We start from the raw sequence: 15,840 nt of genomic DNA on the forward strand, positions 1-15,840 counted from the left end.
GGGGACCATCCTTACGTACAGAGCAGGGGAGGGCCTTGTGGGATTGTTGCAAGGATTAAATAAATAATAATTGTAAATAATTGCACTCAGATATGCTATAATCAGAAAAGAATGTCTCTTGATTAGAAGGAAGAGGAAAAATGGGTCTAAGGCTCAGGCATTTCTGTTGGGGCTTGAGCTTCTTTGTTTCTGAAATGTCGCCTCCTAGGTCCCTTCTCCCTACCTGAAATGGGTCTGGACTCTGTTTCTGCCCTTTGAAAGAGGAATTTATGGTCACTCGAGGTTCCTGTGCCCTATATTCCTGACACCGCGGGCAATTCTCCTTGCAGAATACCTCATACTGACTGTGAAGATATCTAATTTTACGGTTGCTTTAGATCGTCCTTGGACAGGCAGGGTCCGGATCCCTGGGCTGCTTCCCCAGATTTCAAAAAGCAGCAGCAGACCTCGAGCTGGCCCCGGCCCCGCATGCTGAGAGCAGCTTGCTGCGGGAAGATTGGCACTTGGTGGAGTGTGCTTCAGGTGCTTAAAATAGATCAACTGTGTCATTAGACCATTGCGAGGCAGTCTTTTCATTGGCCCTGCTGGTGCGGGTGAGGGCAAGAGATAACAGCCCATGGAGAAAGACCTGTGCTTTGCACAAAATCAAGCCGATGCGAGGAAAAAGCTTTTGAAATGATACAGGCAGTAGAGAGTGGAATTCTGCCAGAGAAGGGGGTGGGGCTGTGGCACGAGCACACACAGTAACCACAGCTCGGGGAGCAACAGGACGGCCAAGCGGAGCCTGTCTGGACCTCTTGTCTGGCTGGCGAGGCACTCAGAAAAGAGGCTAACACTTCTGGATTGCAGGGCACAATCCAGTAGCATCCTGTGAAATCACCAAGGGATCATCTATACTCTCCCGGGGACACAGAACCCATGTGTGGGGCTGACTCTGGAGAGTCCCTACTGCTCCTTCAGGGCCCTCTCCTCAGGGCGTTTCAAGTCCCTCCACCGTTGCCGGGCATGCTCCACCCTGGATGCAAAGCTCAGACACAGCCTAATCAGGGTTCTGCAGAGCAGCGCTATGACCCCTCCTGCCCCTTGCAGCCTGGAATCACACTGTCCAGCAGCCCACACAGCTCTGATGCCTGCAACTGAACTTGAGCTCAACCCACCCCTCCCCCAACCATTTACTCCAGTGGGTGCCATGCCGGGGATGCTGGGCAGTGATGGCAGCTGAGGAAGGAAGAGTTCGGGTCACATTTGGGAGCTAGGAATGACCAGATGTGGACACAGAATACAGGGGAGTGGAGGAAACAGAAATGCAGATGAGGGCTAGTTTCTGATTACTAACTACCTTACTGGGTAAATGGAGAGTCTAGCAATCAACTGGGACCGCAGAGTAGAAGGTGGGGTTTTTTTTTTGTTTAAAAAAGAGTAAGTTTATTAAATTTTAGTTTGAATTTGAAGTGCCTTGGAATATCCAGGTGGGCAACATAGCAGATGGCCATAAAGATGAAACTAAGAGAGATCTTCATAAAAGAAAAGAGAGTGGGCTTTTCATTAATGAATTAAATCATCAAATATCTTTTGAGCAACAACAAAGTGCTACGTCCTGTGCTTTGCTTTCTATGAATGATTTACTATCCTGATTTCTTCCAGAGAAATGAAGAAAAATCTGGTCTCAACTGAAGAAATTTTGTTGGCATTACCCAATTTCTCATCTTTCTCTCTCAAGTAGGAGATCCCCATCATAACAGAGAGGTGTTACGTAGCCATTCTGGGTCAAGATGTGACCTTTCAGGAATCACCCCTTAGCTGACTGGGTGTATAAACTGACCTCACAGATATGGAGCTCATGCTGTAGACTAGATGTCCTCCACCGGACCAGGCATGTCCCATACATCACAACCACCTCTGGAACAGTTCAGCCTCCCAGGGCCCTACTTTTGGGCTGATAAAGGCACCCAGAACTGGGACCAGTTGTCCAGAACTGCTTTCCTTTGGTCTGTGCCCATCCCCTACTAACAGATTCCTCTGGAAGTGAAACTGACCTCTAGGAGCTGGGGGTGGGGCACTGTTTGCCCAACTGTATCCTAAAGGATATGATATCACCCTCTGGGAATGTGTCAGCTGGGGAAAAAAAGGACATGAGCTGAATCTGGCTCACTTCAAGAGCACTTTACGGCATGGCGGTGTTAATCAACTGCCAACTCCAGACAGGACTTTCTCCCATGATGAACAATATGCTGCATTTCCTCATCTCTGTGTTTGATGTTATATGGGTCATATACTAGACTAGGGTTTAAAAAATTCAAATGCCTGCATATAAAGTAGATTAACAAGGATTTACTATATAGCACAAGGAACCATACTCAATATCTTACAGTAACCTGTAATGGAAAAGAATCAGAAAAAAATATATATAGATATATATACACACATACATGAATCACTTTGCTGTATACCTGAATCATAATATTGTAAGTCAATTATATTTCAATTAAAAATAAATTCAAATACCTACAGTGGCAAGGTAATAGCAAAGTATTACGCTGTCCTTGTGTGACATCTCTCTTCCTATAGAGGTGGCAACTTTGGCTCTCTAGAGAATAGTACATGCCCCGTCAAGGCAGGCAATTCTACTGACTATTGTCTGCCATGTAGGAACAAAAGGGAATGGATGCAAGGTCTTTCAGGCTGTCCTTAAAGAGAAGTTAGAAATCCCAATTTTGATTGCTGAGTGTTTGCAAATAATTAAAATTCACTGAAAGCCTGGTGTTGGGCACAGAAAACACATCCTATCATGCAGGCCACCAGCTGGCCCCTTCTGCTGACCTGTACGATCCATGAAGGCAAGGACCGTGCCTGCTATATTTACTGTTGTGTCTCCAGCAACATGCTGGGTGCAGAGTTGGTGGTTAGTAAATATTTGTTGAGTGAACAAATGAACAATCTAATTCTTGTTCCCCCTCTTGGACATTCCTAGGAACCAGGCAGACTGAAAAACAACTCCATGACTATAAATTCTGTTTCACTGCTGAAATGCTACAGCTGTGCATAATGACCAAAATGAGGGGTAAGGTGGGGAGTGTGTGTTTTGCAGAGAGACCGGAATACTGAGTCACCATGGTCCTCTTTTCTGGGCACCTCCTACGTGTGATCACTCCCTTCAAGCTCTCCGGGGCAGGCTCCATCTCTGCTGGTAAGAGGTGGTGAAATTAGAGTTTAAACATCAAGACTAGGTAGATAACCAACTATCAGCATCCTACACTAGCCCCAGGGTGTGGCTGGTATTTGGGAAGACTGATCCACAGGGAAATCCTCTCCTTGAGGAGTCATTTACTTAACAAATGCCTTATGGATTAAATTGTATTTCCTCAAATTTATATATAGATGTCCTAACCTCCACTACTCCAGAATGTGACCTTATTTGGATATGTGGTCTTTACCAAGGTAATAATGTCAAAATGATGTCATTAGGGTGGGCCCTTATCCAATAAGACGGGTGTCCTTATCAAAAGGGGAAATTTGGGCACAGAAATATGCATAGACAGAGGCTATGTGAAGAGACCCAGAGAGAAGACAGCCACCACAACCAAGGAGAGGGGCCTGGAGCAGATCCTCTCCTCATGGCCCTTGGAAGGAACCAACCCAGCAGAAACTTTGATTTTGGACTTTCAGCTCCAGAACCATGAGACAGTACATTTCTATTCTTTAAGCCACCCAGTTGGAGGTATTTTATTACAGCAGCTCTAGCATAATACTATTTTTATTCATTTTATAAACACTTGCTATATACCAGGCACTGTTTTAAGTAATTTACAACTGTTAACCTATTTATTCTTTATAACAACTCTATGAGAGAGGCACTATTACTATACCCCTGATTATCACTGGAGATGAGAAACGGAGGTGCAGAGAAGGTAAGTGACTTGCCCAAGCACACACGGCAAGGGAAGGGCAGGGCTGGAATGTGAACCCCGCTATCGAGGTCCAGTTTATGTTCTTAAGATCTCCAGGAAAACAATTTAACTGGCAAAGCACCCAACAAGAGGTGCTTACACACTTCTGGTTGTTTTCTGTTCTTCACAATGGTATCTGACTAACGCTGGGTATTGGCCAGTTGTTCACATTCACGACACCAGATGATATCTCAGTCACATAAGGCTTTTGCCAGATAGGAATGAAAGAGTTCAGAACTGATATCACTTCCTTTATGCAATGCAAGTACTCTTGAAATCACATTGTGATTTGAGAGATGTGTTATACTCATTTGGGATGGTTTTAACATTGTTCCTTATATTATTCCTCTAACGCTCCCTTAGCCTCAAGTGGTCATTTGTCAACAAGTGCTCTATTCATTTAGGAAGTACCATTTTATATTTTTTAATCTCTATTCTTATAAAGTATATAATCATCTCTACTCCATCTATTTTGCAAATTTAGAATGTCTTTAGAGGGCATCCTCCTGTGCTATTTACAATAGATTCTTTTCTCTAGAAATTCTTAGAGTTCCTGATGTGAGCAATGACATGAACAGAGGGAGGTCTTGTTGCTCCTGTGCTGGGTGTCTTCGATGCTGAAATCCCTTGCCTCCCTAGGTCCACTCTGCTCCCCTTCTACCCTGGGAGGCTGACTATGGTGGGGGCCCAGCTGCCTTCCTTGCCCTCTGGCTCCTGGTTGGATTGGGTACCGTAGGAAATCCAAGGGAGGAAGGAGAGAGGTCAGGATATTTATTCCCCTGGTTCCTTCCTTGGGGTGTTACCATGAGCTGCCTGCCTGCCAGGAGTAACAACTCCCAGCAGGCAGTACCTTCCCTACAGCTTACTGGGTCTCTGGCTTCCTTCCCCCCCCCCCCCCCCCCCTTCAGTCTGGGGGCAGGTGTGGTAAGAGTAGTAAGGGCCACTGTGTTTAGCCTCCTAGTCCTTGGCCATCCTGGCTTCTTGTTTATTTCTCTACATCCCTCTCACATATTTGCAAAGGCTTCTGCTTGAATCCCCTCAAATCACACATCTGTTCCCTGCCAGGACCCTAAGATAGACTCCTCTTCTTTTTCACCCTGTAACTCAATCAGGTGCAAGGCCATGCGAACTTCATTCTCTAAAAGATCTTTCCCCTTATTTCTATTGTTGTTATTGTTCAGTCACTCAATCATTTCTGATTCTCTGCGATCCCATGGACTGCAGCACGCGAGGCCTCCCTGTCCCTCATCATCTCCTGAAGTTTGCCCAAGTTCTATTCTTACAGCCGCTCAAATTCTGGCCCTCAGACCTTTTCAGAACTAGGTTAATTATCTCTCATCTAGGATCCTAACTTCCTGTCTTGCCCTTTTAGACTCATGCCATATACAATACCAGGTTAATCATTTTCCTGAAGGTTTCCTGAAAGCCACGGCTCTCCTGCGTGCTGAACCCAGTGATGGCCACAATACCAGCAAAACAGACTAGTTTTGAACTAGAGGGTTTGGCTCTTATTTTTTTTTTTTTTTTAAATTTTTTTATTAGTTGGAGGCTAATTACTTCACAACATTTCAGTGGGTTTTGTCATACATTGACATGAATCAGCCATAGATTTACACTTATTCCCCATCCCGATCCCCCCTCCCATCCTCCCTCTCCACCCGATTCCTCTGGGTCTTCCCAGTGTACCAGGCCCGAGCACTTGTCTCATGCATCCCACCTGGGCTGGTGATCTGTTTCACCATAGATAGTATACATGCTGTTCTTTTGAAACATCCCACCCTCACCTTCTCCCACAGAGTTCAAAAGTCTGTTCTGTATTTCTGTGTCTCTTTTTCTGTTTTGCATATAGGGTTATCGTTACCATCTTTCTAAATTCCATATATATGTGTTAGTATGCTGTAATGTTCTTTATCTTTCTGGCTTACTTCACTCTGTATAAGGGGCTCCAGTTTCATCCATCTCATTAGGACTGGTTCAAATGAATTCTTTTTGACGGCTGAGTAATATTCCATGGTGTATATGTACCACAGCTTCCTTATCCATTCATCTGCTGATGGGCATCTAGGTTGCTTCCATGTCCTGGCTATTATAAACAGTGCTGCGATGAACATTGGGGTGCACGTGTCTCTTTCAGATCTGGGTTTCCTCAGTGTGTATGCCCAGAAGTGGTATTGCTGGGTCATATGGCAGTTCTATTTCCAGTTTTTTAAGGAATCTCCACACTGTTTTCCATAGTGGCTGTACTAGTTTGCATTCCCACCAACAGTGTAAAGGAAACTATAAGTAAGGTGAAAAGACAGCCGTCAGATTGGCAGAAAATAATAGCAAATGAAGAAACAGACAAAGGATTAATCTCAAAAATATACAAGCAACTCCTGCAGCTCAATTCCAGAAAAATAAATGACCCAATCAAAAAATGGGCCAGAGAACTAAACAGACATTTCTCCAAAGAAGACATGCAGATGGCTAACAAACACATGAAAAGGTGCTCAACATCACTCATTATTAGAGAAATGCAAATCAAAACCACAATGAGGTACCATTACACACCAGTCAGGATGGCTGCTATCCAAAAGTCTACAAGCAATAAATGCTGGAGAGGGTGTGGAGAAAAGGGAACCCTCTTACACTGTTGGTTTGGCTCTTATGACACCATCATTTCAAAACTTTGCTCTACTCAATGGCCAATGCAACTTCAGGTTCAACTTCATTCCCTGAGACCTACCACCAAGGAGTTTCTCATGCTATTTCACTTCATCTTCGCAACAACCCATCTGGCACTACTGCCAACATTTTATAATCATAAAACTCAGGTTGAGACGTGATCTATCTTGTACAAGATCATAAAGAGAATACATGATAGATATTGAATTTAAACTCAGGAATCCATACCCCAAAGCTTAGGATTTTACTGCCCCAGGGTGCTGCCTGCTTATCCCATGACACCTTTGTGAGGTTTCTATGACTCTTTATTGCTCTCTTCAACAAAACAATGCTCAGGTATGTCTGACTCTTAGCAACCCCATGGCCTGTAGCCCACCAGTCTCCTCTGTCCATGGAATTTCTTAGGCAAGAATACTGGTATGGGGTGCCATTTCCTACTCCTGGGGATCTTCCCAACCCAGGGATTGTCGAACCACATCTCTCATATCTCCTGCACTGACAGGCAGATTCTATACTACCAGTGCCACCTGGGAGGCCCTCAACAAAACAAAGCCTACTCCAAAAAAGCAGCTTGTTGGCATGCCAATCCATAATAACAGCCAAGGAAGAGAGCATTGGGGAAGCCAATGAAGGGAGAATGGCTCTTGGTACCATTTTATGTGGTATGCAGGTCACTCTCCAACTTCGAGAATGAGCCAGTGCTGGCTTTGCACCTAGGAAAGCCACGGCCTTCAGGAGCTCTGGGAGTTCCAACCCAAACGAAGTACAGCATTTTACGACATAGAACTGACTCTGGTGTGCAGGGCACCTGATGCTCTGGGGTCAACTCAGTCTCCCCTGGCTTTGATCCCCAGGTCTTGGGAACTCCTGGGGCCAAGACGGAATGGGAGACACTGACAGGAAATAACCAAAGATTCATCGTTGCCTAAGAAAATGCACATTAGGTGGTGAGGCCTTTGGGGCTCTGGGGATTATGTGAGAGCAGGAGGTCTGGGGTCAGACTTTCCTTGCTCTGTAAGGTCAGGAAAATGTGACCACAGGGGTGAGTGTGTGATGCCAGAGACGAGGTTCTGAAGGAACAGGAGGAGAACATCATCGGGGGAGTGTTAGCTGGACTGGGGTCGGGGTGAGGGTGAGAAGGCTAGCCTGGTGAAGAGGGGTGGTGGGCAGAGGAGCTGGTGCTGGAGTCAGGGAGCTTTCCAGGAGGGGAATGAGAGGAGGTGGACATGATGGGGCTGCGGAGAAAGTGGATGCATGTGTGGATGAGCTGGGCCTGTGAGCAAGGCTAGGCCACGGGGGACTCTGCAGGCCTTGCTGAGGGGTCTCCTCTCGCATCTTAAGAGCAATGGGATGTGTATTTTAAGCAGAGGGTGATGCAGAGAGTGGATGGGGCATTGATGTGGGCTGGAGTGGGTGAAGGGAGACCAGTTAGGAGGCTGCCTCAGCACATCAGGAGTCAAATGACAGATATCTGGAATTAGGTTGGGTGTGTGCAGGGGGACAGAAAGGCTGGACGGTAGACCCACCTCACAGAGGCCACGGTAGAAATGATGGCTCTGTTTTCCCTGAAGTCCTTGGCCCATGGGGGCCACGATCTCTGTACTAGCCCTGGGTGTTCTGCTCATGCCTTTGGTGTTTTGTTCTCTCTGCAAGGAGCCCTCTTACTCCTTCCCTTATTGGTTCAGATGGCTGGAGCCTGCCTGTTGCATTCTCCCAGGCCTGGACCACCACCCTACTCTACATCTCCAGAACTATCGCTTTCTCTCACAACCCTGTTTTGCAGCGTGCTAAAGCTCAGCTAGATTTCAGAAGAATTCTGATGAAACTAAACCAAAATGTACTCTGAGGGGTCACTCCCCTGTTTTTTTTTTAAACCACCTGAGACATGTGTTTCTTATTAATAAAAAATTTACATATATTTACAAAGCAATCTCTCCTGTCTTGTCCTCAAGATCACATTTCTACATTCCTTTGAATTTATGACAAAGGTGTGACATCTGAGAGGCTGAGTGACTTGCTCGCTGATGTCATGAAGCCAACAATGCTAAGAACCACAGTGACTACGGCAGTGACCATGGCAGCCTGGCCCCCATCGCTGACACCAGGCCAGCTGTGTCGCGGGCACTGCTCTCTGAATTGTTCGTGACACATGAACGCTCATCTCCATTCCACGTGGAGGAAGGTCCCATCATTCCCATTTTGCAGATGAGACAACCATCCTGAGGACCACATGGCCAGTAAGTGAAAACACAACTAGAACCTGGGCCCACCTGATGGCAGGGCTTGAGCTGTACCAACTCTCACACGCGATCCCAAGCCTACAGCCCACGCACCTCTTCTCCAGATAAAGTGACCAGCAATATAATAAGCAGCTCATGATTGGCCCCCATCTCAATGGTGACATTTGAACAGTTGATTAGGAATGGCGCACACTGTGGATAATGTTATGCATCCAAGTACCTTTCACAACCCAAAAACTAGCCACATGACTTGAAGAAGACTGCAAAACTGGAGCAATAATGCCCATTTGACAGGGTGGATGTGAGAGTTTGGGGAGATGGTGCAGGTGAAATGCGTAGCCCAGTGGCTGGTAGAGTGAGGATTCAGGAAGTGAAAGTAAAAGAAAAAAACTGAGTGACAGTTTCTCTTAGGCTCAGTTTCAGGCATGAGGATTCAGTTAAGAATTTCACATGGTAATGGGGCAAGCATTTTTGCTTACATCAGGTCACCCCAAGGACCACATGCCAATGCTCTGTCCCTGTGACCTATGACCCCATCACACCATCATTCCTGCAAGGTCTGATTTCTACTCTTTCCTTCTGAAGACTCCCAGGGTGGGAAGGAGCCTCAGTGATGAGGGAGCCCAGCCCCAAAGCCCTGAGCAGGAGTTTCTCCACAGTTTGCCCCCAGGTAGCCCTTTAGAGAATCACTTCCTAATAGGAACCTGAGGGACCCCCAGACTGCCTGAGTCACTCTGTTTATTTTCCACTGCTCCTGAAAATAAACACACTCTCCCCACTTAGAAAAAGTATATGAGGCTGGAATGGCATTTTTGTTAGTGCTTCTCTTCTGCAGTATTCAATTCTACTACTTTTTTTTTTTTTTAAGTAAAATCTATTTCCTTCTTTAAGGAATACCCAGTGTTGCTAATGGGACAAGAGTTTATGATTCTAAAGAGAAGAAAAATCAGGGTCTGTTACTTGTTACCTTATTTCTTAGTTCCTTGGAAAATAAATGAGCCATCTTTCTCTTCTGTCGTTTAGTGAGAAAGGACTCCCATAAAAACATTTTTCCCCGCCTAGAGATAGTGAGAAGTGACAGGCACTTCACATTCTTACTTGTCTGAGAGCACAGATGGATACAAATTTGTGGCCCACTAGGTGATCGGGTTTACCTAATTTTGCTCTTTTCCTGAGCCTAGTGTGAAGCCTTAGCCCTGTTCCAGACCATCAAAATCAAGAGGCGAAATTCTTGGGCTGTAAAAGGCAGAGGGACTCCAGCTACACTTGCCTGCTTAGCACAGCTATGCAATACACAAAGGGAGACCGCAGAGAGATGACTCACACAAATATATAGTAAATAAGTATATTTCATTCCTATCTCCCTGGCTTTGTTTTCCTCCCCTCCATGCCAACAGCCTTGAAATGGAAGGAGGTTGAGGAAACCTGGTTTGATCTCAAACACAGCCTCAGAAGGTACTGATTTTTATGACCTTGCTTCTCAGCTGTAGCTTTTTTAGAAGAAACTTGCAGATTCTTAGATTAGAAGAACCTCAAATTCAACCCTTCTCATTTTACAGATGAGCAATCTGAGATCCAGAGAGGAGAGGGCCAAGTCAAAGACCCAGGGAAGTGAATGTTCCTAGGCGTTCTCTGGTTCAACAACCCCACATGCTGCTAAACAACCCAAACAAGTGAAGCTGGCCAGGCGGGGGACTTGAATCCAGATCTCTGTTTCAGGGTGGCGCCCACACCACCTCCCCCAGTGGGCGCCCATGGTCAAAGGGACTGTGTTGAAGAGAAAAGAGCTTAGGCCTCCTTGTATCTCTCACTGAATTTCTCAGCAGCTGAGGCTCAGCCCAGCAGTAAAATGTCTGGTCCTGCCTCTGCAGAGCAGTTACTGCTTCTGGCATTTTAGAGACATTGGCCAAAGGGCTTGTCTCTTTTCTCTTGTTCTCAGGAAGGCTAAATGCAGCCTTCAGGTATGTGAAAAATATCAGCCCTGGGCCCATGGGGCTGCCTGCACACTAGAGCGGGATATTTCACAATCTCCAGACCCAAAGGTGGCTTCCTGACAATTTGTTTATCAAACTGCTCCTTCCTATCCCACAGCCTGCCCACACCCACCCACCCACTAGCCCGAGGCCAGCCTCCCTGCCTCTTCCCAGCTCCAAGACCAGCAGGGCCTTCCTCAGCTTTCCAGCTGTGTGCCGGGAGGTCTCCTCTGAGCCCCCTCAGTCAGACAATGGCCACACTTCGGCTTCCTAGGCCTTCTCAGGCATTGCTAGAAGGAGACAAGCAGCCTTCCCCACGGAGACAAGTGGCGCGGCCAATAAAACATGAGCAAATTATCATGAAAACCCGGAGCCATATCCCGGTGCCCGGGAGGGAGCACAGAAAAACCGAGGAGGAGTCTGGGGGCATGTGTCCACCCGGTGCCAGGCTTCCTTCCTCCTTCCAGGCAACCCCAGCGCCGGCTCCTGCACTTCCCGCCCCCACCCTGTTCCCATGGCAAAGAGGAGGACCCACTTACGGCTCGTGTTCATGATGATGCCTTTGCACTGGGTCTTTCATTCAATACGGAGACTCCAGATGCTTTTTAAATCTTCGGATCTTTCGACTTCACTCATCACCTGGGGGTGAAATAGTCCAGTGTTAGCTCTGTATCCTCAGGTGCCCTCTCGCTTTCTGCTGTCCCTCTCAGTCTGGGCTGTAGCCTCTGGCCTTGAAGGCGAGTGGGCTAATAGCTCAGGTGAGGGCAGGGAGAAGGCGGCAGAGAGGACGCGGGCGCCTGGGTCCGTCCGCTCCTGGGACCTGACTGCCCGGCAGAAGCGGGGCCGGCAGCGCCTGTTGGCGCGCACCCCGACTATTGCAGCCCAGCGGCTCGGGAGCCCAAAGGGGGTGTGGACCACAGGGAGGCAGGGCGGGGGCAGCGCGCTGGGCGCCGGGCTCCGCTGGGCAGCGCGTCCCCGCCCGGCGTCCACGAAACGACCCGCCCCGGGACCCACCTCTCGGCCAGCGTCGGGAGCCAGAGGCCCCTGCCCGGGCCCCTGAGACCAGTTCATGAATCCTGGTCCTCGTCTGGGGTCTCGAATTCCAAGGCGAGCAAAGCGAAATAGGAGAGCTCGACATCCATGATGCGGGCTCGCCGGGTGGCTGCGCGGGGGGCGCGGCTGCTCGCTGCTGCCACCTGCTGGACGCGCCGGCGCGCGTCCAGGCCCCGCCCCGCCCGGGCTTCTCTCTGGGTCCTGGGCTGTGAAGGGGAATGGATGGGACCCTGTGTCCTGGGGCGGAGGAGGGGGTGCTTAAGTGCTGCTTCCCTCCCTCGATATTCGGGTCTAAGAACTAGACAATGACAGGAAAATAGACCCTCCATGAGAGGGGCTGTGAAGAAAGGATTGGCTTTGCAGGAAGACAGTGTTCACTTCCAACTCTGCTTCTAACCAGCTGGGTGTAGTCTGGTCTTTGAGCAGGTCGCTGCTGGCTTTGCCTCGTGTTCCTCAAGTGTAGAAGGTGGGGGCTGGACAAGTGAATAAGAGATAAGGGGTTCCTCCAGTCTCCTAACTCTGTTCCTACCTCCCCCTTCATACCCTTTATCACTGACTCATTTGTTACAATTTTTTTTTTTTTAATATATTATCCCTCTCCTCCATGAGAATGTTAGCTCCATCGAAGTATGGGTCTTGTCAGTAGGGTTCACTACCAAGTCCTCAACACCCAAAAAAGCACCCGACACATAGTGGGTATCAATAGATGTTCACTGACAGACTACCCCAGTCTTTTCTGGCTCTAGTGTCACTCAGCTCTCAGAATGGAAGGTCCAGGAACACCTACTTTGAAACACTTCCCTATGTGAGGCAAATATCAAGTACGTACCCTAGTGACTCAACCACACTGGTTCACCCAGTTTTGTATGGCCAAAAGTTTTTTTTTCCCCTGTGGTTAGTTTTTGCAGGTGTGTATTAAAGGAACCTGTATTCTGATTCTCCTGGTCATGGTTAATTCTGTGGGATGAGATTCTTGACATTCCTCTGACTACTTACCCAGTCACCTTTCTGAACCTAGTTCATGGTCACAGAACCATTTCTTTTGAGCACAGAAAAACAAGACTGAAAGGACACATAATCCCTGTCTATAGAATGTCTCTGGTTAGAGTATGGGTAGAATAAAGAAGCTGTGAACTACTCACACCCACCAAGTTGTAGACAAGAAACAGTGGGTCAGAGAGGCTACACCACCTGCCCCCAGACACACAGCATCTGGTGGCTGAACTGTACCAGATCTTCTCATTTCTAGGTTGATCCTTTGTGAGAGAGAGTCAGTGTACCAGATACTGAGATGCCAGGATAAAGGTAGTAGCCACCCTCTTAAAACTGGGGAAAGAACACCTCTTAGATAAATACAATGTTTCTACCTCACACAAGGTGAAAAAGTGATATGGCTCATACCCCCCCGAGATGTGATAACAACAAAAGGATCTTTAGATAAACTGAAGGGTCAATGGATTTGAAACACCTTGTGATAGCTTACTAGGGATTGTTGCCAATGGAGGGGGAATAACCCTCACCTCCTCACAATTTTGTTTGTATAAAAATCACCTGGAGATCTGCTCTGCATGTTAAACAAGCATCCCAGGTGATTCACATACCTGTCTGCCACTGAAAAGACCTAGGATAACTCTGAAGATATAGTAGTGTTTAATAAATACATAAGTGATTCCCAAAGATCTCTTTAGAGACCCCCTACATTTTCAGATTGTGATTCTTTATTCAATTCCCAAGTTACCTGTAACTTGCTTGGTCCTAAGGCTTTGGAAAGACATCATTTTTCACCCTGGGAGAAAGTTCAGCTAAACTTAACATGTAAAATTAAAAAGACTGTTCAGTGAACATATTTAGTTATCACCCAAAACCTCAATGTTCAGAACTTTTCAGATGTACAAAGTCAAATAAAAGCATATTACTCATTCATTTATTCACTCAGCAGTCATTGATTGTCTACTTTGTGCTAGGCCTTGTGCTGGCAGCTGGGGATAGAAGAAGACAGACAAGACCCTGGCCTCCTGGAGCATAAATCTTTTGGTAGGAGTGAGGAGGACAGTAATGAACTAAGCCAAGTATGAATTAGGTAAACCAGATGGTTGCTTGGTTAAGAGCCCAGGAGCAGATTCCAGGCTGGCTGGTTTTCAATCTCAGCTCTATCACTCACTAGCAAGAGACTCAGCCTCTATGAGCCTCAAATTACTCATCTATAAAATGGTTATAATATGGTACTTACCTCACCGATTGTTGTATGAAATATTCAGCATAATGCTAGGCAAATGAAGATGATGTAAGTTAATTATTAATATCATCCCTCACTTATACCTACCTTCAGAGAGAGTCCTGTCATTTTCTTCTTTTCCATAGAGTGATGACTATGAAAATATGCCTCAGAACTTTCCAGCTATGGGGGGGCTTAACTGACCAGTTCTTCTTGTTTGGGTTGCTTTTTTTAACACTACACCCATCTGGATGCTGGTGAATTCAGCTCTTTGGAGAGACCACTGGTCCACTCTAAAAGCCCCAATTAGCTTCTTTTGGGGAAACAATCTTATCTTTCTTGCACAGTTATTAGGATAGGAAGAAAAGGGTTAAAAGAAGCTTGAAAAGCTATACCCGTGAGGATGTCCATAACAATCGGAGGTAGCTGGGAAAGACGCAGGAGGAAGCTGGGGGTGGGATCCGTGGTGGAATCGGCTGTGAAAATCATTAGGAAAGCAGAATCTTGGCTCTGCCCTCGCCAGAGAATGGGGCTAAGAGCTGCAGAGCAGAGGGTCCCTTTGTTTGGAAGTTTGTTTTGAACTTTATGACTCCAGAATGGAGATAAACAAGTCGCACTCGGAAACAGACAAATGCTCCTGGGTGTTGGAAAACCAGGTGGCAAAATCATCGGGAGACAGATTTCCACCTTCTTTAGTGGGAAAGAGGAAACCATGGGGCCAACTTCAGCCAGGCTGCTCCCTCATTATGTTTCTCTTCTCTCCAAAGAGCTGTCTTCTTTACTGATTTCCTGTCCCTAACTGGGGTGGTCTCTGGCTCTGCTCCTCACTTTCTGCCCCCTCATGGCTATTATTGCCTAACACAGCCCTAGGCTCCAATTTTTCCTCGTGGTTACACTTCTCTTGTTCCCATTCAGTTCCACCCTATACTTCTGTCCTCCACATCAGCCTGCCCCCCTAACCCCACTCCTGTGCTGCTTCTGTCCATTCATAAATAATGAATATGCTCTCATCCATTCTCATCTTGAATACAAAACCCTTCTGGCCTATGAGGGATGGGAACGGTGGGCAGAGGTGCTTGCGATTTGATGTATCTACTTGCCATTCCTAGACTATTTGAATATTCCTCCAAGACAGAATACTGTACTTACTTGTATTTGAAAAATAACGTGTAGTTTTCAGCAAAATAAGAGATCTACATGTGGTAGTGAGGGAATATTTTCATTGTATGTGATTAAATAAAAACAGAAAATTGCAGAAATATATATATTTCAGCATATTGTATTATATATGATATAATATGTATATAATATATATAATAATATGTAGATAATGTAAAGAACATATAGAATATACATATTATACAAAATAGTGTTAAATCATCTTTACCACAAAGGGGATCCTATATAGGTGCTACATATATATAGACCTGTAATGCATAAAGACTTGGAAGGGCACACTCCTAATTACCAGACTCTTGGATCAGGTGAGTTTCTGGATTATGCAGGTTTAACAAAATCATTTGGACAAATGTAAGCTGTGAGAGATTTTGGCAGAAATGTATTGAAGAACTAAGGTATTTCTTCATATTTTAGTTCATTAATTTATTTGTTCTTTATTCAACAACTTCTGGCAGGGTTTTTATTCTGTGCCAAGCACCATCCCGGCCAGGGACAGGGGGAGGGAACAATACGTAAACACACAGACTTATTATTACAATCCACAAAGGACGAGAAGAGGGGGCACTCAT

At 46.3% G+C, this 15,840-nt stretch overlaps 1 protein-coding gene across 5 annotated transcripts in view; it reads right to left on the reverse strand.

Moving 5' to 3' along the window:
• The window catches only part of ABLIM3 (actin binding LIM protein family member 3), a 131,270-nt gene extending 117,051 nt beyond the window's left edge, over positions 1 to 14,219 (reverse strand). For 2 of the 5 annotated variants that reach the window (XM_043465024.1, XM_043465023.1), the window contains exons 1-2: positions 11,839 to 12,001; positions 11,364 to 11,463 (exon numbers count right to left, since the gene is read on the reverse strand). In XM_043465024.1, coding sequence (XP_043320959.1) covers positions 11,364 to 11,376 — 13 coding nt within the window. In that variant the 5' untranslated portion in view covers positions 11,377 to 11,463; positions 11,839 to 12,001. Of the gene's footprint in view, positions 1 to 11,363; positions 11,729 to 11,838; positions 12,003 to 14,200 lie in introns of those variants that run through there. The other 3 variants (XM_043465022.1, XM_043465021.1, XM_043465025.1) reach the window with 3 other exon arrangements.
• Between the last annotated feature and the right edge of the window lie 1,621 nt (positions 14,220 to 15,840).

Source organism: Cervus canadensis, chromosome 4 (genome assembly GCF_019320065.1).
Source record: "Cervus canadensis isolate Bull #8, Minnesota chromosome 4, ASM1932006v1, whole genome shotgun sequence".
Lineage (NCBI taxonomy): Eukaryota > Metazoa > Chordata > Mammalia > Artiodactyla > Cervidae > Cervus > Cervus canadensis.